The sequence below is a fragment of the Austrofundulus limnaeus genome, unplaced genomic scaffold (assembly GCF_001266775.1).
Source record: "Austrofundulus limnaeus strain Quisiro unplaced genomic scaffold, Austrofundulus_limnaeus-1.0 Scaffold70, whole genome shotgun sequence".
In the NCBI taxonomy this organism is placed as follows: domain Eukaryota; kingdom Metazoa; phylum Chordata; class Actinopteri; order Cyprinodontiformes; family Rivulidae; genus Austrofundulus; species Austrofundulus limnaeus.
The window spans coordinates 408489-435245 of record NW_013952472.1 but is presented as its reverse complement, the minus strand read 5'-3'; the positions used below and the strand labels follow the sequence as shown (position 1 = coordinate 435245).

General features: G+C 39.0%; 2 protein-coding genes and 1 non-coding gene across 9 annotated transcripts in view; 1 reads left to right on the top strand and 2 right to left on the bottom strand.

The window, feature by feature from the left end:
* Positions 1 to 151: 151 nt before the first annotated feature.
* On the bottom strand, positions 152 to 21338 carry LOC106519037 (protein kinase C-binding protein 1). Of its 5 annotated transcripts, none has more exons than XM_014010527.1 (21): positions 21154 to 21338; positions 20821 to 21056; positions 14097 to 14167; positions 13405 to 13568; positions 10019 to 10240; positions 9256 to 9369; positions 8996 to 9088; positions 8737 to 8824; positions 8608 to 8663; positions 8450 to 8527; positions 8223 to 8338; positions 6353 to 6828; positions 6141 to 6269; positions 5877 to 6035; positions 5086 to 5601; positions 3422 to 3880; positions 3189 to 3334; positions 2952 to 3032; positions 2142 to 2220; positions 1797 to 2036; positions 152 to 1366 (listed from the first exon to the last, which is right to left on the bottom strand). In XM_014010527.1, the coding sequence occupies exons 2-21, from the start codon at positions 20832 to 20834 to the stop codon at positions 1188 to 1190; spliced, it is 3480 nt and encodes a 1159-aa protein (XP_013865981.1). In that variant the 5' UTR covers positions 20835 to 21056; positions 21154 to 21338; the 3' UTR covers positions 152 to 1187. The 5 variants fall into 5 exon arrangements, with proteins under 5 accessions (XP_013865981.1, XP_013865982.1, XP_013865985.1 ...); XM_014010528.1 differs by having other exon boundaries at positions 6141 to 6254; XM_014010531.1 differs by having other exon boundaries at positions 10019 to 10162.
* Positions 21339 to 22268: 930 nt separating this feature from the next.
* Positions 22269 to 22341, bottom strand: trnak-cuu (transfer RNA lysine (anticodon CUU)). Its single transcript has one exon. It is a non-coding gene; the product is annotated as a tRNA-Lys (tRNA).
* Positions 22342 to 24007: 1666 nt separating this feature from the next.
* The window catches only part of zgc:113278 (Translocating chain-associated membrane protein 1-like 1-like), a 17971-nt gene continuing 15221 nt past the window's right edge, over positions 24008 to 26757 (top strand). The window contains exons 1-3 of one of the 3 annotated variants that reach the window (XM_014010533.1): positions 24008 to 24452; positions 25404 to 25482; positions 25604 to 25722. In XM_014010533.1, the coding sequence (XP_013865987.1) occupies positions 24333 to 24452; positions 25404 to 25482; positions 25604 to 25722 (318 nt within the window). In that variant the 5' untranslated portion in view covers positions 24008 to 24332. The remainder of the gene's footprint in view (positions 24453 to 25403; positions 25483 to 25603; positions 25723 to 26757) is intronic. The other 2 variants (XM_014010532.1, XM_014010535.1) reach the window with 2 other exon arrangements.

The following is a 26757-nucleotide window of genomic DNA, read 5'->3' as shown; positions in this document are numbered from 1 at the left end:
GAGCTGCTCTTATTTTGTGTGCATGAGCCTCTGACACTTTATTAAATTCTAAATGCATATAGCATAGCAAAAAATAGTTCTTTTATAGATATAAAGGTGATTTCGTTTTTTTTGACATATTCAGGGGACACAATAAACTTTACCAACAAAGTTACAAGTCAATTTTTATTTTTTTCTTCACAAGTCCATTTATAATATATACAATATGTAAACAAGAACAAGACACAAGCTCAACACTAACATGCACACAGAAAATATATATGGCCAAAAAGCAGTGTAATATTTCTTTCTAACCAGTTCTTGGGACACAGTTTGACCTGGATTTACATCAGCTTTGGGGTACCGGCTACACGAAGACTTCACTCAGAGCTGACATTCATGTGAAGAGTTTCAAATAATTATTTTTCAAACACATAGAAATGTGATTGCAATAAACATACTATAAAAACATATGACACTATAAATATTGTTCAGGTATCTTCTTACAAAAACTATGTACATTTAAAATTTTTTAGTCTTTTGAATAAACCATATTTTTATGTGACTATACAACATAGAACTACAATACAAAACTGGTATGAAACAAATACCACCACTAACATAAGACAGTCATGATGGATTGAAATGCGATCTTTAAACCTGTATTACCCAAAACACTTTGGCCGTCATGATGCAAATGTGGTTGAAGCCAAAGACGAAACTTGAATGAGTCAAAATGTCTGTGATGGCACCATGCTAAATGTGGATTAGTTTTGAAAGGCTGTTTCAAATATCTCGTCTCACAATATGGAGAACAATCAACAAAATCAACCAGCAGCAAAAAAATTTTTTAGAGCAGCATTGAAAAGAGACGATGTAGAAAATATCCTGTGAGTTCATACAATCTTGCTTGGAGATGAAAAAGAACGTGGTAACAGAGCTAACATAGAACACAAAACTACAGTATGAAAACAAAGAGTCACTTTTTATTTCTCAAGACACACTTCTTTCACATGATGAACTGACTTAAAACACAGATGTGGAAACCGAGAATGAGAAAGAAAACCATAAACCGTCCATCAAGCAGATATACAAATAGGAATGGGGGAAAAAAAAGTGATTTGTCACGAAGGTGCAGGCCTTCAAGCACCAAGTTCGAGGCTCATCGCCCCACACTGGCTGCACAAAATGAGTCTGTAGTGTAGTAGTTAGGTCACAGTAACACCAGCACTGTCCTTGCTTTTGTCCATGTATGTGGGAGAGTTGTTTCTGTCTGATATCGATCCTGCGCAAGAAGGAAGTGATTGTGTGGCAGGAGAGTGGCCTGATGGTTTGACAGAAGGCTCGGAGTTGGGCTCTGCCTCTGGTTCCTGCTGCGACGCCGTGGCTAGCAGAAAGAAGAAAATATTACATGAGAACATGCACATTATACATGTACTGATATCGACAAGCAGGACTAAGGGAACTCAGAAATTTGAAGTTAAAATGAAGTTTTACTTTCTTTTGAATATAAGCACCTATCTTAATTATGCAGATGAGTGACGGGTTGGTCAACAATGATCTGGCTCCTTACAGCGAGCCAATCCAAAACAGACTCTCTAAAAATAGCTGGAATTCCCATCAATCAATGCAGATTATAACTTAATTATACTCCATCCAATATACAAATAGCAGCAGGAAACATCTGTTTTATCATCCTTTAAACCAGTTTGTTATAGTGTCACAGACTAGTGTCACACATAAAATCTACATTTACAAAACAACCTCCAAAGCTAAATGTACCTAAGAGAGACAATGACTACAATAGTCTTTGTTACCCGACTGTGTGCAGGACTTCATGTGTTCAGGCCAGTGGGCTTGCTGGCAGGGGTAATCACAGTAACTTGTGTTCCAGCAGCAGTAGAAGATGGCCTCCTTCCTGCAGTTTGCGCACCACTGTTTCTTTTTGGTCTCATCCACCGCCTGTTGCTTTTCCAACTCCATCTGCTTCTTCATCTCGGCCACCAAACGTTCTTTTTCCTGCTCCAGACTCTGTCTCATTTCTGCCATTGTCAACTCTGCATTTGCAAAAAATAAATAAATAAATAAATAAACCATGTGCATGCAGACATTATATTTTTGAAATCAAAGTGTTATTACACTTCTGGATGCAGAAAGCTTACCCAAGTTGTGCTTCATCTCCGATAACTCTTGTTGATGCAGCCACTGGAGCTTTTCAATTTCTATCCTCAGTCTTCGAATCTGTGGGAAAAAAATAATTAAATACAGACTCAGGTAATAATAAAAAAGGTAAAAAGACAATACTGGAAACATCATAAAAATAATTTGGTTCTCAAAGGATCAAAACCTTGGATCAACACCACCTCATGAGCTAACAAAGAAAAAAAGTGAATGTAACTACACTAGGATTTATTTGGCTTGACTGCACTGAAACACTTTGTTCTTTTAGCTGTTCTGTTGTGGCTTGTTACCTTTCATGTGGCTCTAGAATACATTAGTGTACAGAGAAGTTCATGGGAAAATTAACAGTGCATCGCAGCTGGTATAATGTGTTTGATATGCACTGTGCTGTGGTTAAACATATCTAACCTGATCTTGTCTAAAGGAAACTGCTCAAAAAGTCTCATTCTGTCAGACTCAACTTTGCAAACCTAACTTGTGAGGACACATTTTCACTTACTTCCTTAAAACAACCCCCAGTTCCTATAAACATAAGCACTGAATGTGCTAACTGAGACAAGAAGAGTATAAAATAAATTCTGCTTTTTGATTTTATGCATTTTGAGTTTGACCTCAGGGTGAACTTACTGTTGAAATGTAATAAAACATGTTTATCTGAGGTTGTATTTACCCATATTAAAACCCAATAAGCCCATCATGATTAACATCCGTTTAAACTTTATTCAAATTGATGTTCCTACCTTCTAAGAAGGTACAAATTAATAAGAGTGCATTTGAATTCCAGGCTTTACCTCTGCAATTGTGTTTCCTGATGTGCTTTTAGAAAGATCATTGTAGATTTCAGTCATTGTCCCTTTTATTGTGTCCATGATCTGAAAAAATAAGTGGGGAGAAAAATCGTGACATTTTCATTGTGACATACATTCTTGTATCTCTTATTTATAGTTCCAATATTCTCACAATGCTAAGTATATTCAAGAATATAACTTGTGTAATCTAAATTTACCAGGGTTGGGTTTTCCACCTACTTTGTTTGTGTATTTGGCAATATCTGCTGCTACATCTGCTGAGACTGTCGGGATCTGCAAGTCCCCTGACACGAAAGAGGAGCTTGCAGATGTGGCCTGTCCAGCTGTTGACGAGGACGCACTCTGAGGCGAGTCCTTCTGTTGCACTGCACACAACGATGGACACACAGCTTCAAATCAAGCGTTTCGTTTTCAACGTGACATCGAGCCAAATAAGCAGGGGGTGTATTTACCTTTGACTGCTTGTCTGGTTTGGTAGCGAGTGCTGGAGGAGGAGTTTTGTTGCTGTGTCTGCGGCTGCTGCGGGCTGCGTGTCTGCGCCTGGGCCGGCGTCTGCGTAGCTGGCTGCTCCCCGTGCTGCTGCTGCCTCTGAACCTTCTGCATGTGCCACTTCTGGGACGACGTCTGAAACTTAGTCGGACTCCAGACGACCGCGCGCTGCACGGCCTGGGCGGTCTCTTTAGGCAGCAGTGGGCGCTGTTTCTTTACAGCCGTCGGCGCCGGGGATGTTGTGGAGACGGGTGAAGAGGCACTGGTAGATCCGCTGGTAGTTGTGGTGACGCTGGGCTGACCAGAGGCTGCACTAGAAGCAAGGCTGAGTGCTCCTGTGATGGAAGGCTGCGAGGAGTCTTTCAGGTTGGGGGCAGTTTCTCGTGTCGATGCGCCTGAAGCTGCAGACGAAGACTGTTTACCTAAGGAGAAAGCAATAATTAGTATATACTGTTTCGTATTTCTTTAACAATCCAACTTTTTTCATTTTCTTTGAAATGAACTTTGAAGGGTATATTATATATTGTCACTTCATGAGAGAGCTTAAGGAGAGAAAAACTACTACAAAGAGAAAAACTATTACTCAACCCTACTACACTACTCAAAAAAAGGTTCAAAAATATGAAAGACATGTTATGTAATATATATTTATCTGTCCAGTGAAAGTAAACACGCTGTCTAAATAGTTGAAAAACTGCAAAGTTTTTAGCCATCAATGCCAGCAGTTCTTTTGTGTTTACAGCCATTACTAAAATTAATGGATGTTTTGACTTCTTGTTCCTTGACCTAACATGCTCTGGTGCAAAAAAAAAAAAAAACACAATAAAAATAAATAAAAATAAAAAAAAAACAGGTGCTGAAAGCTACAACACAATTTAGACCAGAAACCAAAGACTAACAGGAAAAAAGTGGCTCTTGATATTCACTTCATAATTTATTAACCACCACAAACTGAACCCGTCACATGAAGACACAAGCACATGTACATTGTCATTAGCGCTTTACTTCATTGTTTTTTTCCAATCATTGTGTTTGACTCAACTTACGTTGGTGCAAATATTTCTGTCCCTGATAACTTTAGCTAAAATACCAGTTAATTAAAACTAAACCTCGTCCAGCTTCTTTCTAAATTCCTCTGTGCTTTGACTTTCAGCCTTTTCAGATGAGTTGTTTAATCTGAAACAGAAGACCAAGAAGGTCCTCATTTTGTTTTGTTTTTTTTTTGCAGCTGACACGTCTCAATTAGATTTCTTTCAAGGGAAATTACGAGGTCACAAAACTTTGATCTCTTCTTGAAACGCCCTCTTGCTTTGAAGACATTCATTTATTCCTTTACAACTACTACCGACACTTCAAAAAAAAGTCTGTTATGACTAAAACTATGTTAAGTAGAGGCTAATGGAAATAACATTACTGTAACATTTGATGAAAGGCTAATCTGTCAAACTGTCTGCAGCAGAAGACTAATAGACTTTATTATGGTGTAGAGGAGAGGAGTTGTGACATGCTCCCACCTCACTGAGTGTGCACTCGAACATTAAGACAGAAAGGTTTTATTTTCTACCCACTGCTAAATCATGTTAGTAACAAAGAAAATGTCAGGAGAAAATGTACTTTAAAGCCTCACCTTCCAACTTGGCAGCACTGGACTCTTTGAGAGTTTTGGCAGTTGAGGACCCCTGCTCTCTTCCTGGCCTCTTTGATTCGCGGCCTCCATGTTCATCTCCCAGGTCAATGACGAGCTCTCTTTCAGAGTCAGAGTCCTGCTCAGCCACTGATGCTGCAGCTGCTGCTGCTTTCCCCTCCTCTGACAGTTTAGGCTTTTCAGTGGGGGGCTGAGACTGGGGTGTCTTGGGCTTGTCTTGCACATCCTTATCTGTGCCACTGCTGCCCTGCTTCTCTTTGAGCAACGGTTCAGATGTGGCTTTATCCCCGGTCCCTGCAACTCCCTCCTTACTCTCTCCCTCCACGCTTGCTTTGGACTTTTTTCTTTCCACTTTGTTCTTGTCCTCTGGTGCAGTGCTCTTTGGCTTGTGTTCGTCATCACTGAGATATTCGCTGTCACTTGAGTCTGACTTCTCAGAGTCTTCAGAGTCACTGTGATCCACATCTTTATACACGTCTTCAGAGATCTCATCAATGCCTGTGTAGAAAAGTAGACATTCTTGTTTATAGTGTCGTTTTATTTCTGTTGGAAAGATTAAAGGTGAACCTTTTCTAAATTAGTTTAGCATCAATCACTTTATCCAACTTATTCCTAGGCATCAGCAGTTCCACAGTGTATTACTTGCAAAATTTCTGGTTAAAACTAAACTAAATTCATATTAACTTTGAGATATAAATGTAAAAATCAATTGTCTTTTATCAAAGTATAAAATCCAAATGATCCTAACAGCTTAAGTAAAGACATGTATGTACCGAGCTGTGCCTTGCAGCTTTCAATAGTTTTGTCCAGACTTCTGATGGGTCTTTTCGGAGTAGAAATTGTCGTCGATGCAGCTTGTTGCTGTTGTTGCTGCTGTTGTTGTTGCACAGTCTCACTTAGCTCCTTTAGATCCATTTCAGCCTTCACTCGATCTGATTCAAACAGAAAACCCACAAATGAAGTGATATAGCAAAAACGATGGCACTGGGATCTTTGTAACAATCTGACTAAAGCACATCTGACTAAAAGATACTGACCAAGGTTGAGATTGAGAATGCCACCTGTCCCTGCAGTCCTCTCCTGCTTGGGCACCAGTCCAGCGTTAAAGGGCTTCGGACTGCTCGTCACACTGCCAGCTGGACCCAACTTTCCTGAGACAGGAGATGCTATAATTATCAGATTAAAAAAGGAGACAAAAGCCTAATTATCTGGCCTTTAAAAGTTTCTGGTGGGGGGGAATGTAAATTACCAGTGCAGTCCATTGATTCCTCTCCTGTGCTGTAGTGCAAAGCAGGGTTCCTGTGGGTCTTCTCCATCTCTTGCTCTCCATCAGACCCAGTGTGAACCGAGGAGTTGGTGCTCATTGGGGAGCGGGGCATGTCCATCATCGAGGCCCGCCGACTCATAGCGCTAGGTGTGGAAGTCTTGTTAAGGACCATCTTAGGAGATGAGTTAATATCGAAGTTAAAGCGAAGTTTATCCGGTTTCTCTGTTTTTACTGTCCCAGCACTGGGATTGGAGGGGTCCAGTAGCATCTGTAGCTGATTGCTGGGGGTGTAGGGAGTGCGAAACGGTGCGTAGTTAAAGACTCCAAATTTCTTGCGTATATTTTCTACGTAGACCTCCATCTCCTGCATGGCACTGTTGAAAATGCTTTTTGTTTTCTTTACAGAGAAAGGGATCTCTTTGGACATCAGGTAGCAGTTGTTAATGGGAACCCAGGCCCTGCATGAAGTAGAGCAGAAAGCACAACCAATCAATAACCTAAATTAAAAAGCAGGATTCTTTGAAGAAAGGCAACTTTTAAAGGGATCCATCATTAGTTGTAACATTAGACTTTATTTAATAAACATATATTTTAACTGTAAAATAAAGACTGTAAAAATACTGTAGGCTGTTTAGTTTTATAATTTTTAAACTAAAAGTTTAAATAGATTACACGGATGGGGTTATTTTATTTACACGTAAAGCCTTCTGGGTAAATGATGATGTGGATAGGTCCTCGGTGCGAGGCTGCTAGCGAGCTAAATCCACCCTGAAGGTTAATCTTGGACAATATCTGATGATTGACTCTTTTAAATGAAACCAGAGAGCGTTGACAGAGAGGAGAAGGTAGAAATGACTCAGCCTGTAACTGAAACTATAGAAAGAGGACCTCAGCTTAGCCTGTTAGCTTTAGCATTAGCCCCAATACTACCACCATATATATGTATTAGCTCAGCGCTACACATTCTCCTCTCGTCACTGAGGTCCTCCATCCACATGACAGAGAGGGGAACACAAAAATTACTCAGACTGCAACTGAAAATATGGATGGAGGACCTCAGTTTAACTTGTTAGCTTGTCACGCTAACACTGAGCTAATACATATAAGGCAATATAGTGTTGACGCTAGCGCAAAGGCTAACAGGCTAAGCTGAGGTTCTTCTTCCATGAAGCAGCTCTGTTGTCCTCTATCTACATTTTCAGTTACAGGCTGAGTCATTTCTACCTTCTCCTCTCTGTCAACGCTCTCTGGTTTCATTTAAAAGAGTCAATCGTCAGATATTGTCCAAGATTAACCTTCAGGGTTGATATAGCTCGCTGACACCGAGGACCTATCCACGTCATCATTTACCCAGAATGCTTTGTATGTAAATAAAATGGTTCCGTCTGTGTTAAAATATATGTTTAAAAATTATAAAAACTAAACAGCTACAGTATTTTTACAGTCTTTATTTTACAGTTAAAATAAATGTTTATCAAATAAAGTCTAACGTTACAACTAATCAGGGATCCCTTTAAAGTTTAAACAAACAAGCTGTACGATCAGTTAGTGTTTGGAATAGGAGTTGGGGATGACTCCCAGCTACAATACTTTACAATATTTGTAAAAAAAATAAAATAAAATAAAAAAGGCCTTTATTGTGTTTGCTAATGTCAACAAGCTGTGGTGGCCAACTTGTATTGGACTGACTCCAAAAGTTAATCAGTTGCAGATGCATGATCATTGATTACTTGGGAGCTTCATTAAAATCTGACCAGTGGTCCATGAGATATTTTTCCAATAAACAGACAAAGAACACTCACACACACAGATGACTACATTGTTGGCCAAGATTTTCTTAATCACATCCCACCTGTCATGTTGCCCAAAGAAGCGTGCGTCTACTTGTCCGTCTTTTTCACGAAGTGCCTTAGCGGGCCAAAAAGGAAACCCCTTCAGCTTAGCCCAGACCAGGGGGTGGGGTTGACTCTGTTGAAAAATAGCAAAAGAAACACAATGAAGCGCTTCACAGCTCAGGAAAACAAACTACTGAGTATAAATTAAAAGTAAATATTGTTTTAGGACAAAGCAGAGACGTACACATGGCTCACAAAACCAGTTATCGCGTTTTTGGCATGAGGACAGGTAGCACTCAGGACACACCTCAATCTCATTCATCTAAAAAGGAAATTTAAATAAGAATTAAAACTATACATTAGATGATGCTGCCTTCAAGTACATTAGGAAAGTGCCTTTACCTCATGTTCACAGATCTTGACAATGACTTTTGCAGTTGCAGTTAGTTTGTGATTACCTGAAACAGACATGAGTTGTGTTTACATGTTAAAATTTGCACAGCGGAGTATTTCTGAGTCAAGTTGTCTAACCTCCATTGTAGATGATGCAGTTGTGTAAGATCCATTTCATATCAGCAAGAAAAGCCTCAGTGCAGCCATACATTTTCTTTTTGACATTCTATTAGAAAGTAAACACAAGATCAAACACAATTGATTTTAAAAACTGGCCTGGTTATTTATTTATTACAGTAAATCTTGTGTTTTTATCTATCTGCGACTTTTACATGGGATTTGCTTTTTGTTCTCAATGTAACTCCAACAAAACTAAGCATTTTCTAAGACTTAGTACCTTCTCTATAGTACTCAAGTCCATAGGGTGAAAGATGTACTCTGCATAATCCGGGTGCTGTTCCAGAGACACGGGCTTCTGAAAAGGCTCGGTCTGTTCATTTAAAAACAAAAACAAACACGAGAAGCAGGTAAAGAAAATGAAAAGATGGATGCAAATGAGATTATTAGAAAAAGTCTGGATGTATTTCAATTAAGAAATGTTTAAGAGAAAAACGTAAACCTCAAGTTTTCAGTTCAAAATTTTTAAATCTTTCTCACCCCAGGCTGTTTGATCTTCTGGAGTGCAAATTTCAGCAGGTATGAAAGCTGGTCTATTGTTAGCATTGTCATTGCCTTACTCTGGGTTTCAATGCATTCAGCAACTGTTATTTTCTGGAAAACAAAAAAGGCAGGTTTATAAAAAAAAGAAAGATACATTTCACTAAAATAAAAAATAAGCTAAACAAATTACAAATAAAGCAACAGTTTGTTATATTTCTATTACCGGTACATAAAAATTGTTTAATTTAGCTTGCAAAATTTTAAACCGAAAATTAACAAAAGGTCTAAGCCAGAGATGGGTGATCCTGGTCCTTGAGAGCCACTACCCTGTATGTTTTACTTGTTTCTCTTCTCCAACACACCTGATTAGAATGAATAAATGATAAACAGGCATCTGCAGAAGTAATTTAATCACTGAATCATGTGTGTTGGTGCAGGGAAACAAGTAAAACATGCTGGACAGCAGCCCTTGAGGACCTGGACTGTCCTCCCCTGGTCTAAGCTTTAGTGCTTCCATACAAGTATTAGTTGTGCTCCAGGGTCATACCATACTCTATGAGTCAAAAGTCTGCAGGATTTTAGGATCTACGAAAGCAAGTTACAATTCATCTTCTCTCTGGCTGAAGCAGCTTACGAACTGCAGGGTGACACCTCGTTGTGCCAGCTAAACATGCTTAAATCTAACAATCTGCAAGCACACACACACACACACACACACACACACACACACACACACGTGCGCGCGCCTTCAGCGTGATACCTCACACTCTGGACAGAACCAGTCGCCCTCGGGCTCGGCTGGTAGTTTGAGGCACTTGGCGTGGTACACCCTGGGGCAGAGCTCACAGCAGAGCACCTGGCCCTCGCGGTGGCACAGCCAGCAGTAGAAGTCGTTCCTGCCGTCCTGCGGTACAACATCAACAGGGTCTGTGGTGAGTGCTGGCTGCTTCATATAGTAAAAGGGACCATGTCTTAGCTCTGACTGAAATGCAGGCAAGAGAAACAGGGGGTAGGTTTCAAAACCACGCAGGAACACAAAAAGGTGCAGTGCAACAGAAAACAAGGCAGTATTAGGGGTGGGTGGGGGGTGGGTATGCAGGGTAAGCAACACAAGGGGTAATAAGGACAACAGAACCAAAAATATTTTATGCAAAAAAAAAAGGTAAATTATACAAACTCACTGGTACCAAAATGTGATTTAGCAAGTGAGATTTAAAAAGTGACAATAAACACAATGCATGATGTGGACCTCTACTAATTACTCATTATTAATATCGTAATGTTAATTACTGAATGTTAAAGGGATCCATGATTAGTTGTAATATTAGACTTTATTTGATAAACATTTATTTTAACTGTAAAATAAAGACTGTAAAAATACTGTAGCCTGTTTAGTTTTGTAATTTTTTTAAAAATATATTCTAACACTGACAAATCCATTTTATTTACAAGCAAAGCATTCTGGGTAAATGATGACGTGGATAGGTCCTCGGTGTGAGTGAGCTATATCCACCCTGAAGGTTAATCTTGGACAATATCTGATGATCGACTCTTTTAAAWGAAACCAGAGAGCGTTGACAGAGAGGAGAAGGTAGAAATGACTCAGCCTGHAACTGAAAATATYGATGGAGGACAACAGAGCTGCTTCATGGAAGAAGAACCTCAGCTRAGCCTGTTAGCCTTTGCGCTAGCGCTGACACTATATTGCCTTATATGTATTAGCTCGGTGCTAGCACAACAAGCTAAACTGAGGTCCTCCATCCATATTTTCAGTTGCAGTCTGAGTAATTTTTGTGTTCCCCTCTCTGTCATGTGGATGGAGGACCTCAGTGACGAGAGGAGAATGTGTAGCACTGAGCTAATACATATATATGGTGAAAGCATCGGGGCTAACTCTATGCTAACAGGCTAAGCTGAGGTTCTTCTTCCATGAAGCGGCTCTGTTGTCCTCCATCCATATTTTCAGTTACAGGCTGAGTCATTTCTACCTTCTCCTCTCTGTCAACGCTCTCTGGTTTCATTTAAAAGAGTCGATCATCAGATATTGTCCAAGATTAACCTTCAGGGTGGATATAGCTTGCTAGCAGGCTCACACCGAGGACCTATCCACATCACCTTTTACCCAGAATGGTTTGTGTGTAAATAAAATGGCCCTGTCCATGTAATATTTTTTAATTTTTAGTTAAAAAATTAAAAAAACTAAACAGCCTACAGTACTTTTACAGTCTTTATTTTACAATAAAAWTATATGTTTATRAAATAAAGTCTAATGCTACAACTAATCGGGGATCCCTTTAAAAAGCTGTTAATTTAAGTTTCAACATATTTTTCAATCAAAGTTAACTTAACCTTACACAACTGTTTGTTTAAAGTGCTAATGTTCAACCTACAAAAACTAAGTTTATACTCATATCAGCAGCTAAATTCATTTTTTTAATATCAGGTCAAGCAGTTGTGGGAAAAAGGGATCAATCACTACGATACTGACACTAAAGTCATCATCTTAAATACAAGCTAAAAGCTGGACCAAATACATATTTAATGATAAATATCACTTTCACGCAATGATCAAAAAGACAAAAAGCAAAAGTCGACAAAGGAATGCGTTTTCTGAGTTAACAGTTATTTATGCTACAGATATAAAGCTTTAAAAACAGTGTCATGTCACACACAAAGCTGCAAATTATTTTTTTAGCTTTTATTTCTGTTTGCAATCAAACTGAAGTGGGTTCATTACAGAGTATATCAGCACAGTTTGTCACTGTTGCCAGATTGACTTTGTTTTATATCATTTTAAAGGTGACGCAGTTTGCACGACAAACATTTCACCGATGTATATGCTGGGATTTAGGGATGGCAGCTGTCAACACTGCAGATGTGTTCAACTTATAACTATGGTCACATTACAGATGGTCCCTGTTTTGTTACAATACTTGACATGTGAGCTTAAAGTCCTGACAGTTTATACAGTCTGGACACAATAAACAAAATAAAATAGTTTCTGTAGCTTTGTATAGAAGACCAACTCCATAATTATCACATTGTTGACTGCTTGTTGAAGGGTCAGTTATTTTCAGGAATACCTATATTCTTACAGCTTCCTGATCAAAGCAAGGCATCTACGCCATTCTTCTCTACACCAACAATAAGTAGGAGAGTGTGACAGAATCCACCGTCCAATTACTTTACAGTGTTTTAAAATATGTAATATTTGGAGCTCCAACAGTTTGTCAAAGCAAACAATTAAACAGTCACTTTTCTGTTTAGCAATCTCATTTAAAAAGAATGCTACAGTGCTTTTTATTCCACATTTCTAAAACTAAACAGTAAATTTTATCAAGTAAAAATAATTGTGGCTTTTAAAATGTCACTTTTCCCACAAAGTCTGAACAATTTATATTAGAGAACAAAATGCACAACATTCGTATGAAACTTCATACTGGAGCATTAAAGCAGCTAAATAGCTTATTTCTACCATTTTAGGGGGAATAAATAGTCATTGTATTTATTGCAAAACGTAATGATGCTACAATAACGGCAGAGTAGTCTCATTGAGAACGGGCATTATCATGTGTTTGTTTGGTGATAAGCCTCACTGCCACAAAACACAAATAATTACTTTTTTCTAGAGTTTAACAAAAAAATGTATAGTTAACATTCCTACTGTTTTGTTTCCTCAGAAACAAAAAAAGGAACTATTATAAATCATATCAAACAAAAGAAAAACATTTTAGCTGTAGAGCAAATGGTTTTAAATGCTTTGCAATGGTTGTTTTTGCTTTGATACAAACAAAAAACAACACTAGGGGAACAATTATCTTCTGTATTCCCAGAGAAAAAGTTTTAACAGCTATTATTTGATATAGAAATCTGAACAGCTGATGCGACGCTAAATAAACTTTTAGTTGCTCTAAGTGTATTTTTCTTAATGAGACTGCTGGTATTCAGGCCTGTGCTGAAAATGATACATGCTACTAGCTCCAAACTACAAAAAAAATGTCCTAAATTTCTCCAAAACCTGACAGAAACTCAAAGTTGCCATGAAAATAATGGAAAGCTGGGTATGTGTGAATACGTTTTGTGACAACCAGCTTTTCAGACCTTACCAGTTCAGGGAGTTTACCATGAGATTAATGGAGCCCTTACCTGGTCTTTGTTGTTACTGTTCATGGCCCCCGGTTTCTTCTTTTTCTTGACAGGGCTGGGGGAGGTATCTGAGGGAGAGTGTCCATTGGAGGAATGGGTGGGACTCGACATCTTTCGCTTCTGTGGCGCTGCTGATCGCTCTGCTGACCCCGGTGGATCGGGGGCTAGGTGGATGTGGACAGTTGCACAGCAGGAGGCTTGAGTCAACATTCAAGTGCAGCAAATTACAGCTTAAAACATTAAAATATATATATGCCAGTAAAGCAGGAACTATAGTAAAAGGATGATTAAATTTAATCTGTAAAAATAGATCCTCACATTCTAGTAATGCTAATAATGAGGAGTGGGAGGATGTGCTCTTTTAGGTAATCTAGTTTCAGTTAAGCAACACATTGAATTGAAACTACAACCATGATTTCATTAACATCTAATTGTAAGAGTCATTACAATAATCTTCAGATAACTATTGAGAGCTCCAATTAAAAATGTATCAAAGCATCACATGATCCAAACAAATGGCTTCAGACCCTGTGTTGATTCTTGATTCAAACAGGCAGACAGTAGTCATCAAGGCAGTCCTAATGGCTATCAAAAAGCATTAGACTCTGCTCTCAAAACAATAATAATAAAAAAAACAACAATGTTTTCTGACACCAATATGTTTGACTCTAATGAGGCCTTAAGAGACTTACCTTTGGATCGCACAGAAGCGTCCATCCCCTCTACCACATCAGACTCTGCCTTTATCTCCTCCTCAGCCAGACTGCAGAGCATCGAACATGAGCACACAGAAACACAGGAAGAGGGGCAAACAGAGTCAGAGAGGGTGTTCAGAAACCATACCGGCGGAACAGTAAACAAGTGGAACACCACCTAAGGCACCGGGTCCCACAGGATCTGTCAACAGGGACTCAGCTGCTTTCCACTGTTAATGCCTTCACTTGATTTTATTGCATCTTTGACTTTGAGTCGGACGTTTTAAAATCATTTTCCGTATTTGCAGTGGTGTGTGGGGTGAGGTAGGGGGGAGGAAAGAAAAAAAAGGAGTCCGAAAATGTTCTTTATGTTCCAGGGGAGAGAATGGCTACGATCACCATGGCAACACTCCTCTTCGCAAAAGGATAATTTGATATTCACAACAAAACGTGGGGCCATTTAGCCAACATCTCCAAACATTCCTGCTCCTTGAAAGATGCTGCGGTTTGAATATTTCAGCCCAACCTGGTCCTCACTAGAGCTGCCACAAACGATTATTTTAATAATTGATTAATCACCGATTATTTATTTGATTAGTCGACTAATCGGATCATACGTTAATTGAATATAAAACATAGAGCTTATCACGTCAGAATGCAGCTGCTATTGTGTAACCATCATTAGATTTTAGCTATATGCTAAATAAAAATAAATGCTGTGGAAGGCAAGTTCTGCTCTGCAGATATTGCACAGGTTTCTCTTTCATTTTCTTAAAATGATCCCACACTTTTGAGCTCCGTTGCCAGGTAGCCATGATACCAGAGCCTGTCTGTATAATGTCTTGTGACGTCCACGGCCTACCCCAGTTACCACTACTGTGCATGTGTGTCAAGGACAGAAAGGCAGATGTGGCAGTGGAAGGTGTCAAAGCAGTTTGGAGAGAAAAACAAAAGTAAAAAAAAAACAAAAAAAGAAAACAATTAATTGATTATTAAATTAGTCATCGATTATTTTAATAATCGATTAGTCATCGATTAATCGTGGCAGCCCTAGTCCTCACCATGTGTGTTTTATTTAAATGAGATATAGAACTATAGGAACAGGAAAGCTGATGGGAGTTGGCCCATGATGCCTCTCATGGTGGTACCTCTCTGGTACCTTCTAAGCCCCTTCAGTAACAACAAGGCACTCCCAAAGGATTAGGCCTAGGGTTTGTTGGATACAGCTATTAGGAGGCCGTTCTAATGTTCACTGAAACGTTCTTCGACTAAATCTTTACCAAAAAATATGCTTTTAAGAGCTCTAAATTCTGGATGTGGAGCACCGCAATGTAATTTAGAGAACAGGCTCGTGGAATTGTGTTGATAATAAAACAATCTGTAAATTTAAAAAGATAATCATCTCTCATTAGGAAGGTATAATTCTGTATGATGATTGGTAGATTTAGGACATGAAGGATGCCTAATGTTTTGTGTTTTTTACTTCTACAAATCTGAAGATTGTTCAAGCTTAAGTTGATGTTTGCTGTTAGTTTCTGCACCCTTTTCATTCAGTGTTTAATAAACTCCAATTACTTATTTGTTTTGTTTCTTTTAATAAATGCAATGCAATAAATAAAATTACTTGCAGCATACACATATTCACAGCATTCACGTTCAACGTTTCTTAGATCTTACCTCAAATTATCAAACTTTTATTCATGTGTATACAAAGTAGTCTTGTGTAGAAAAAAAACTGGTTTTATTTGAGGTTTTTTGCTCCTGGAAAGCCTCTTATTTCCTTTGAGAATGTCAAAAGGGTTGAATAAAGAAGCAATAAATGAGGGGGTTTCGGCTGCTCTTTTGTCAAAGCAACAGAGGGACTTGTTCCAAGGATGTACCATTTATTCACAAGCTCAGAGAAGAAACCCTCAGGAGAACCTCCGACAGGTCACACACTTGATCGGTTTATAGCTTTGGCTGCAGCTCTGGTTAGAAGATTGGGATTTAAGCTACAACTCAAAAAGTGAACATACTGTATTTTCACTTAACTCTAATTGACGTACATGTTATCACTGCAAACTATGAAATCAAACATACAAAGGTTATCTTGAATTGAATCCAGTAGTGCAGTTTGAAAGTGTTTATTCCTGTAGTTTCACAGATACCAATAGTTTGATGTGCAATTTTGAAATGCAGGTACGCATTCAATTGTAAACAAAGCACTTTTATCTGGATGGTTAACAAAATAAATCTATACATAAACACATACCAGTACATCGAAACTGTCTGACCTTTCAATCCAAAACTCTTCTTCCATAGACATCACCACTGTTGACCTATTTTCGGTCACTTCGGCTGTTTTCGTAGGTTAACAGACGCACGTTGAGTTTGCAAATTTTCGTTATAATTTCAGAGCACATTCATCATAGATATAAGAAATGATTGTGTGAATTTTGGTTCTGTCCTTTGACCAGTCGTCATGCTATTGCTATGGAGTACCTTTGAGCCAAAGCAAAAAGTTGAAACATCAGCTAACCTGTAGGCCCAAAAATTCAAACATAAATCAAACTCTAAGATGTAAAATCATCAGATAGTAAACCAATTACTCATATGAGTCAACCTTAATGTTTCTGCTCAAAAACTGAACATTACTAAGAGCTTACATTTGATTAATCTTTTTTTTACATTTTCAATGCCGCAGTCAGAGTTGGTCCATCGAACTAAAGCGCCAAACAAGAGAGGGGAAAAGCTTGCATTGTGTAAAAAGTGTCACAGAAGACTGGACAGAGTTTCTTAGGAAATATGGCACATGGGTGTCTGGTTTCAGCTTGCCAATAGTCTCATGTGTGTGTGCGTGCACTCACACACACACAAATACACACACACACACACACACTCACCCCTACCCCTTCAGGGCCTTCCTGTTCCGGACTGAGTGAACAAACAGGGCCCACATGAAAATAAGAAACGTTAGCCAAGTCACTCTGCTTTATGGACCACAGCCATTAAGAAAGAACGTTTGCCTTTTCTACAACCCAGCAGAACAAAAGTACCACAACCTCCCCCCCACTCCTGAATACCTACTTATTTAAAACACGTTGATGCAACTACCAAGACAGACAGGATGAGCAGGAGTAAAATGTGTCTGATGATCCAAAGGCCATGCTCAAATCAGGAAATATGATCCATCACGAAGAGTTGGGCGAATAAATCCTCTGCAGAGTCTGATGTACATTCCAAAAAAAAAGAAAAAAAGATCAGGTTTACAAAACCACAGTTTTCCCCTCTGCAAGTACTGTAGTACCTGATGGACAAAAAGGAAACAACACTGAGTCACTGTCTTCAGATTCCACTCCTGAGAGAGACAAGCAGGGTTTTCTCGTCACAGAAAATGGAGGCCACAGCTTTCTACCCTCCCCCCCACACCACCACCACCACCTCTCCCCATCCCCCACTCCACAAGGCTCACACTCGGGCACTGGCACATCCATGCAGGAGGACCAGTGAGATCTGTGGAGATTACAGTCCAAAATATTTCTCAAAACACGACCATGGCGAGACGAACCTTCCCCAGCCAATCGCAGAAACGGAGGAGCAACGGCGAGCGGAGACACAGGAAAATCCAGCAGCATGAGGGGAAGCACTCATCTGCCTTTTTTTTCTCTCTCCCCTCTCATGTTTTCGATCTTGTTTTTTTTTTCCTCTATGAACGCTGCTGTCATTGAATAATTAGACGTTATTTTGAAGACAGAGGAAAAACAGATTGTGAAACCACAGTCAAATTCAGACTAGCCTGTTCTCTGTATGTTAAATAAAGTGCTGTTTACACATCCAACAAACGACTAACTGAAACAAGACTATAGGAAAACAACAGAAAAGCCATCCAGTGAAAGCACCACGTTGAACTAGGACGAACAGTACTTTGGATTAGTAGCATTTACTTTAAAAATACATACATGTCACAAAAACATAAAAGGTTTTGGTCCTATGATACAACAACACAACTTCCAAGACTAATATTCACATGCAGATCCATGACAAAAGCATGCCTTTAACTTTTACTGTTCATAAGAGTAACTAAGACATGAAAGATTCTTACATTTTATAACATAGTCTATCAAACTACATTAACATGAGTCTTCTAGCACAACTCCTGAACCTGTATTTCTAGTTCATACAGCATATTTTGTATAAAAGAAAAAGTTTGACCTGGTTTTTATATAAAGCTGTACAGAGTGAATCAAAGATGGCTGTGGAATTTTCCAGAAGGCCCTTGCTCTCCCTGCTGCTTTCCCTCTGATTGTCAATCTTTAACCTCGGCTCTCGCCGGCAATTGGCTGCAGGGCCAACAGGCTGGAATGTTATTGGTCGGCTGCGCTGTGCCACACAGATCGGTGTGCAGGCTCCCCTCTTCCTCTTAAAAAGCATTTTTGCTGCAATGCAGAGATTTCCCCCTGCATTAGACGACTTGGTTTTCTTCGGTTCGGCATGCCCTTTTTGATTGTGACAGCCTAAACCAGAGGGGATTTATAATGAGGCCATTTATGAGATTATATTTATTGTTGCCATGAATAAAAAATGGCTAAACAATTCAACATCTGTCACCTTGTTTACAGGCTGCACTGACGCAGATAAGAGGCCTTGACGATTTGTTCACAGCACCAAGACATAACAGACTTTTGCAACATCTATATTATATACTCACCAAGCTAATAACACTATGAGGCAATTTCTTTCTTTTTTACAGAAATAGTCAAATTGTTTGTAGTCTGGATAGAAACGCAGGTTGTAATTATACTATTTTTTACTTGTTTGTTTGTGGAGATCAAAAATGCCTTGTGTCAGCCTGAAAGAAAAAGAGATTTGCTCTTTGTTTCCCACACACAGCTGAGGCTGCTATAATGGCACTACATGACGTAACCAAATATATTATGCTTTCATAAACGTATGGTAATTATTTTCAAACCGTTATCAAGCATCCTGTGGTTTATCCATGTCTTCATTGTGTTTTTGTGAAGCTTTACGACATTTCGTTCTTATTTTTAAAGGTTTCTATAAAAAGCAATTAACCACACTGCAAAAACTGTCCACCTAACCAAGTTTTAAAATCTTATATCCAGCCAAAAAGTATTTTTGATCTTGTTTTGAGACTGATTTACTAAACAAGAACTGATTGTGTAAGAATAATAATCTTGTTTTCAGAATGTGTAAGATTATTTGTCTTGTTAGTCTGAAAACTTGACTCAAGTAAAAAGAAATTTGCCAATGGAGTAAGAAAACTTTACTTGGTAAGATTCTTGAAATACTTGATTTGACTCAATTTTTATTTCAAGAATCTTACCAAGTAAACTTTCTCACTCCATTGGCAGAAATTTTTTTCACTTAATTTGAGTTAAATTTTCAGACCAACAAGACAAATAATCTTACACATTCTGAAAACAAGATTATTATTCTTACAAAATCAGTTCTTGTTTAGTAAATCAGTCTCAAAACAAGATCAAAAAGACTTTTTGGCTGATATAAGATTTTAAAACTTGGTAAGATGGACAGTTTTTGCAGTGCAGTCCTACTTTGTGTGGTTTCTGACACAAAATCTTGACTTAAAGACTAAATTTGTTTAATGCAGGAGTATTAATTCTGCTTTTTGTGTAAAATAATAAAAAGTCCACAGAAAGAATACAAAGTAGCAACAGGAGGCAGAGAAAATAAAACCAATGAAACCCAGCAACACCTATCAAATCCTCACAGGCGTTTAAATATTACATAAGCATGCCACAAACACAAAAAAAATCCTGTTAATCCCTGTGTTGAGTCTCTGTCCTGTTATCTGATATGTGAAAAGGAGGTTAAAGTTCCTCTAAAAGGAGCTCTGAAGACAAAATGGCCACTGAGTGTGTGTGAGAGTGGAGGAAGCAGCTTTACACTGGAGTTAAAGACGACAGGGGCGGTAACCTCAAGGCCCATGACACTAATAAGTGCAACGCAGTGTTTGAATGTTTCATTTCCCAAGATCAAACTAGAAAAAGGATAATTTCGCATCTATAAGGTTTCGTGTTTGCTCATACTATGAGCAGTATGAAAATTAAACTCCAGTGTCCTGAAACAAGTCCTAACTCATTCACATTTCAGTCCCAAAATAGTTTTTACAGACATAAAACATTGGTTAGTTGTGCCCTGCATGGCTTGTCCTCCTACCTAGCACATATGTTGCTGTTTGTTTTTCTCCCACAGGCCTGGCACGAGACAAAAAAAACCCAGAACAGAGCCAGTCCACCTACAAAGGGTACATAATACCCCCACCCTGCCATGCCCTCAGTGCCCATCCCCCCATTCCTTTCCTGCCAGGCTACACCACAAGGCTGCCACAAACGTGAATGAGACATGGGTGCCATTTTTAAACCCAACTCTCTTTTTGCATTATCAAAAGGATTTGCCATGGTCGAGTCTGCCTCCTGTGTGAGAGCCCGGTTGTCTGGGACACCCATGTGACCCTGAGACACAGAAGAGAGCAAGGGTGAGAGTCATTACCCAACCCCCCACCCTCAACCCTGTAGAGCGCAGAGGCCTGACGAGGCCTCCAATCCACCCCAGCTCCTCCTCCTCCCCCTGCTGCTCACACTCAAACTGACTTTTAAGGTGTGCACATTCATCACTCGAAACCAAAAGTCACCACAACAGCAAGAAGGAAGCCATGTTGTTATAAGAAGGCTGAGATTTAAAAAAAAAAGACAGAGCTTACCTCTGTGGATGCATGGCTGCCTGACACAATGTTATGTCAACACTTATAAAACATGGAGGACACTCTCAGCCCTCAGCCGGGGAAGGCACCGTTCTTCAGGCAAGGCGATCAGGCCCCAGCGATGTTAGCCCGATCCTGACTGGTCGCCTTCCGCACAGGCGAGATACAAGGCCGCGTCTGATTGGCTGAAGTGTTTCCTGAGTAATTATCTTTGTTCAGTGCAGGCAGGGGCAGCACTGTGAGAGTCAGAGACAGGGGAAGAAAAATGAGCACAGAGCTAGGTGTCAAACCACACAAATGTACACGACAAACGAGCATTTTGGACATACAAACCCTTTGTAACAATGCTGTGAAGCTTCCAAGAGAAGAACCTGGCGGTGGTTGTCTCAGTTTGAAGGCTTAAATAGAGGAAGTGTCAGCTGGTAGAGCATTAGAAGCAGGACACCATGGCTTCTCTGCACAAGCCTCCATTTTTAATGTAGAGAGGGCCTTTGTTGAAACTCCTCCCTCCCACTTGGCTGTCTCCAGAGAAAAACAGGCTACGGCTCTTTATCTATTTTCACAATTTAGTATGAAAAAGGAAGAAGCAGCAAAACGTACATTAGATACACTTATTTATATGCAAACAGCATGTAAGTGTAAATATGGAAGGTACAATATAGGTGGATTGTGAACATAAGGACCAAGTTTTAAATCAGCAAGTTGTTAAAGTGTGATACTCTCTTATTGTAACCCTGACATAAAATATATTTGTCCAATACCAGTCAATCAATCCAACAGTCTGATTGGTGTACTGCAAAAAATAAAATATAAACTTAAGTCAAACAAACCTATCCTTTTAGTCCGTCACACAGTACAATTAAAATCTTCTGGTTAAGAAACAATGATTTGTTGCTGATCAGTAGTTGAACGTCAGATCGATAAATATCTATTTTTTCAGACTTTTGGAGGTTTAGTTGTACATTTTTACTCAGCAATGTAATGTATTGTAACAGAAACCAAACCTTTTAAATGGCAATCAACTGCACAGAAATGACCCGTAATGTAAATTAGATTTTGTAGGACATTGATTTAATGAAGGTTCGGTTTCTTTGTACTCTGACTTTTCTTATGCAAATATGACCTTCAAATAGAAAAAGAAAACTACACAGTGTGTGTTGTTTTACAACACAGCTCTTTCTAAATATTTCAGCTGATATAATACACATCAAATCAAACCACACTCACATTATATTTTACTAAGCAGGTGACACCTTTTTGTAACCATGAAGGCGAGGAGTATGACACTGATTTTTCTAAATTACTATGAAGGAATATAGGTGCTTTTAGTGTGAAAGTAAGTAAGAATAACAATACGTTAGAGTAGATTTTGATATTTACCACAAGAACTAACCATACGACTGTGGCGTACTGGCAAGTTCTCAAAATGCTAAGGAAAAAGATGTTATCGCCCAACGTGGGGCTCGAACCCACGACCCTGAGATTAAGAGTCTCATGCTCTACCGACTGAGCTAGCCGGGCTGTGAGTACCCCACCCCAGCCGACTCTTTCTCCAGGCCGTGGATCCAGTGACAGTCAATTTTGGTGTCGAGTCTGTCTCATACTGCCCTCTACTGCACCAAAAACTTATTTTAAGTAAGCAGAATACTACAAACAGAGCAAAAAGTGACAAATGCTCAGAGTTGTAAAGTAACTTAGTACAAATACTTCTTTACTATACTTAAGTAGAATTTTTGGGTATCTGTACTTTACTTGAGTAATTATTTTTCAGCCTACTTTTTACTTCTACTTCTTACATTTTCACGCAATTATCTGTACTTTCTACTTCTTACATTTTTTTTAAAAAGGCAAGAAGTAGAAAGTTGTTACTTTTATTTCATTTTTGCTTGTTTTTATTCCAGATTGTTATTGTAATAAATAAATACTATCCATATAAACTGTGCCTCCTAGATAGAGTTAATTTAATTGTGGTTGAATGAGAAGTATAAATATATAAAACTCTGGTACTGTATTAGTTTGTACACAAACAAATCATGTCACAATCCAGCAGGACAGAATCATTAAAATAAAGACTGTACTTAAGAAGTATTTGTATTTCATGAATTATATTATTATATTTGGCTGCAGCCCTCAGATGGATTTTCATTTTGTTGAAAAGGTTTGGGCAGCCTTAATATATGTATATAAACTGAAACAGATGGACTAGTGCATCCTAAATTTAACATAAATTTATTATTTTAATACAACAGTCACTTCTGTAGTTTTTGGGGAGGTCACCTCCTAATAAATGTCATTACAGAAAATCTAACTGCTCATTTTAAATCAATACTTTTACTTTTAATACTTTAGTACAAAAAATATCAGATACTCTAAGACTTTTACTCAAGTAATATTCTTAAAGGAGACTTTAACTTTTCCCTAATTAATTTTTTGGTGAGATACTTGTACTTTTACTCAAGTATCAGTTTGTGGTACTTTATACAACACTGCAAATGCTAAAGGTCTCGAAGGCCGCAACGAACCGACCTACTTGCCAAGTTTTGTGTTGTTTGCTAATAATTTGGCCAATTACATAACTTTTAGTTCGTATCATAAAACCGTACCTCCTACTAGTTTATTATGCACATTAAAAGGCTCATAAAGGTTTTTAAAAAACACATTTGGACAGGAGAACGTTATTTTTTTCACAACCGTAACCATATTTAGCAATGCTAAAAAAAACTTTACCTCTCAGGTGGCAGAGAAAAGGAGGGCCCAACTTCCGGTCAAAGAATGAAAAAAATCATATGATGCATTGATGTGTCAATGGTATTTCGTAAATGTAAGATCATGTTTAAAAACATGATCTTAAATAAAATGTTTTAACTTCATTCAGAAGTTGTATAATTTGAGCATAAAGTCGATTCTGTTCTATAAAATTGTTTTTGTTTATTAATGCTGATCGTGTGTAATGATGGCGTAAAATAAATGAAGACGTGATACAATTTTTATTTATTCTGAAGATAAAGTAAATTGAGTATTTGCTGCCTAAAATTAAAACTGCAATGCAAAATACACAATATAATCTAAAAATGATTCATCTCCCCGAGAGTTAAAACTCAGGACGCTTACGTGAGACACGTGAACGCACCACGGACCCTGGGTTCTCCTTTTACGTCAATGACGCAGGGCGGTTCATGAATGGGGTTCTGTAGTGGGAGGGCCCGTCATCTGACTTTGTCAGGCAGGGGGGTGGCAGGGGGGTAAAAAAGTGGGTGTTGTTCAGCACTGTTTGGCTTTATGCGATGCCTCTTCATGACTGTTTTTAAACGCAGAAGCAGCGGACGTTTCAGAGTGTTTTACGGACTTCAGAGCGGAGCCAGCAGCGTCCGTACAGGCCAGCGGCGGCGGCAGCAGCAGGGGAAGCTGCCTGTAGCTCCGATCCCAACACTGACCGACTCTGCGACGCGGCTGCAGCCTTCTCTCTCTCCCCTCCACCCCGTCACCGGGAACCACAACCGTATCTGTGAGCCATGGGTTTCCGCAAGAAGAACAAGAGCCCGCCGGTGCTGAGCCACGAGTTTGTGATCCAGAACCACGCCGATATGGTGTCGTGCTTGGCCATGATCATCCTGCTCGGCCTGATGTTTGAGGTAACGCTGTGAGTGGAGCTGTTAGCCGCAGCTGCTAGCCGTCGTTAGCTCGCTTGTCTGCTTTCCCTTTTTTTAAATGTGTGGCTCTCTGATTGCCAAAGGAGATGGTGAGACTTGCACAGTCAGCTCCTCATCTCAGCAGGGTCACTTCACTGCCTCCCTCCCATTATACGTTTCTTACCCTGACCAGCAAGTTGATCAGGCTCAATGTTTATTTACACTGATACAGACACTAGAATGGAAGAGAAATCAAGATAACCTTCCTCTAATGTTGACACAGACGTCCTGGCTTTGACTAAAGAGAAAGTGGAGCTCATGATCTGAATACGTTTGTCACTAACCAGTACAGAGTGGTGTACTTCCACACGTTTTTAATTGGGGAGGGGGGTTAGTAAGCATAATTTCAGGACATTTGCTATGTTATGTAAAGGTTATTTGACAAACAGCAATACAAGAGTGAACGAATTACCTTCCAGTAGGTCTACTTTAGATTTTTTTTTATTATTATCACTTAAAAGTTGAAGTTATTTATTGATAAAAGTGCTGCCGCTACTCAATTTACTGAAGCTTGTCCTCTCCTAAATTCCCATTTCTAACAAAATATTTTTTGTATAACCTCCAAACCCCTTGTATTCTAGATTTTAAGTTTAATTTTAAAGTATATGTTTGTATATTTTTAGTTCCCAATTACAGAAACGCAGTGTGTTTTTATGTTTTATGAGGTTCTACTAATCTTAAATGGTTAAGGGAGATTTAGGGGGACACATTAAGGGTGGGGCATCTGTTTCTTAGGGGTGTCCATTAAAGATCTCTAAATTGTGAGAATCAGTGAGCTCAGGGTTTTGCTGTAAAACTCGCTCAACTCATGAATAGACTGAACTGAAAAAGAAACAGTTTGTATTTAAACAGATTAATAAACATATTTTTATTTTATTTTATTTTTTACTTTAGGTGACAGCAAAATTTGCCATCATGTTCATCACGGTCCAGTACAACGTAACTCAAGTTCTTGGTGAGCTGAGAAAAACAGGTCTATATTGTTTTCTGCCTCTTGTTTCATTATTCAGGCTTTATTCTCATGTATTTGGGGTTTATTTGTTTTTGTTTGTTTGTTTTTGTTTGGGGGGGGGGGTGGAAATTTGTTTTTGCAGATGACAAAAGTGAGCCTGTGAACCTTTACCAGTACGGCCCAAAAGACGTGGCGACCGTGTTCTTCTACCTGCTCATCGCCGTCATTCTTCATGCCTTGATTCAGGAGTACATCCTTGACGTGAGTGCCTGGAGGCATCATAAACAGCGTGCACACATGCTTCTTTTTATATAGGCTGACACCAACCGGCTTTTGCTCGAAACGGACTTTATTATTTCAAAGAGAGCAAAGTATCACAGGCTTCACTGCCACTTGTGTATACTTTGTAATCATTTTCGATTGCTGTTTGTTATTGATCAAATTTCAGTCGTTTCTGTGTGTAAGAGCTGAAGACAGTGCTCATGTTTCGTTGCTTTGATGACCACTCTAACTGGGATCATTTTACAAATACATTTTTTGTACTAAAAATGGAAATGGTTCATATCCTACCCTCACCTATGGCCATGAACTTTGGTAAGGATACCTCTTGGACACCTTTCTAGGGAGGTGCTACAGGCATGTCTGACTGGGAGGTGACTTCGAGGAGGACAGCCCCCTTTCCACTAGCACCTCTAGAGCACGGATTGGGTTGTTGTGAGAGTAGCTCTTATAAAGCAACCAGTGACGAACAGCATTCTGATGTTGCATTTTGGTGTCGACTGGGACCACTTGGAACCACAACGAAGTAGGTACTAAAAAAGAAGGGCTGGTTCTAAGAATCTGGCCTAATGGAAATGGTTTGGAACCGTACCGAACCTTCACAACTTCATTTCCGTTTCAAACTCTGGCATTAAACTGTCATGTAAACTCTGTTGTTAAATCCTGTTTATTTTTTCCAGCTGAGGAGACTGTCCAAGTTAAAACCCATCCTGTCAAAAAGAAATCTGGAGACAGTATTTCATGTGTTCATTACATCCAGGCTGATAACTGTAATGCTCTGCTGTATGGACTCAGCCAGTCTGCTTCTTTACAAATGGTTCAGAATGCAGCAGCCCGATTCCTAACTGGCACAAGTAAAAGAAAACATATTACTCCTGTTCTAGCTTCTCTTCACTGGCTTCCAGTTCATTTCAGAATTCACTTTAAAGGGATCCATGATTAGTTGTAACATTAGACTTTATATGACAAACATATACTTTAACTGTAAAATAAAGACTGTAAAAATACTGTAGGATG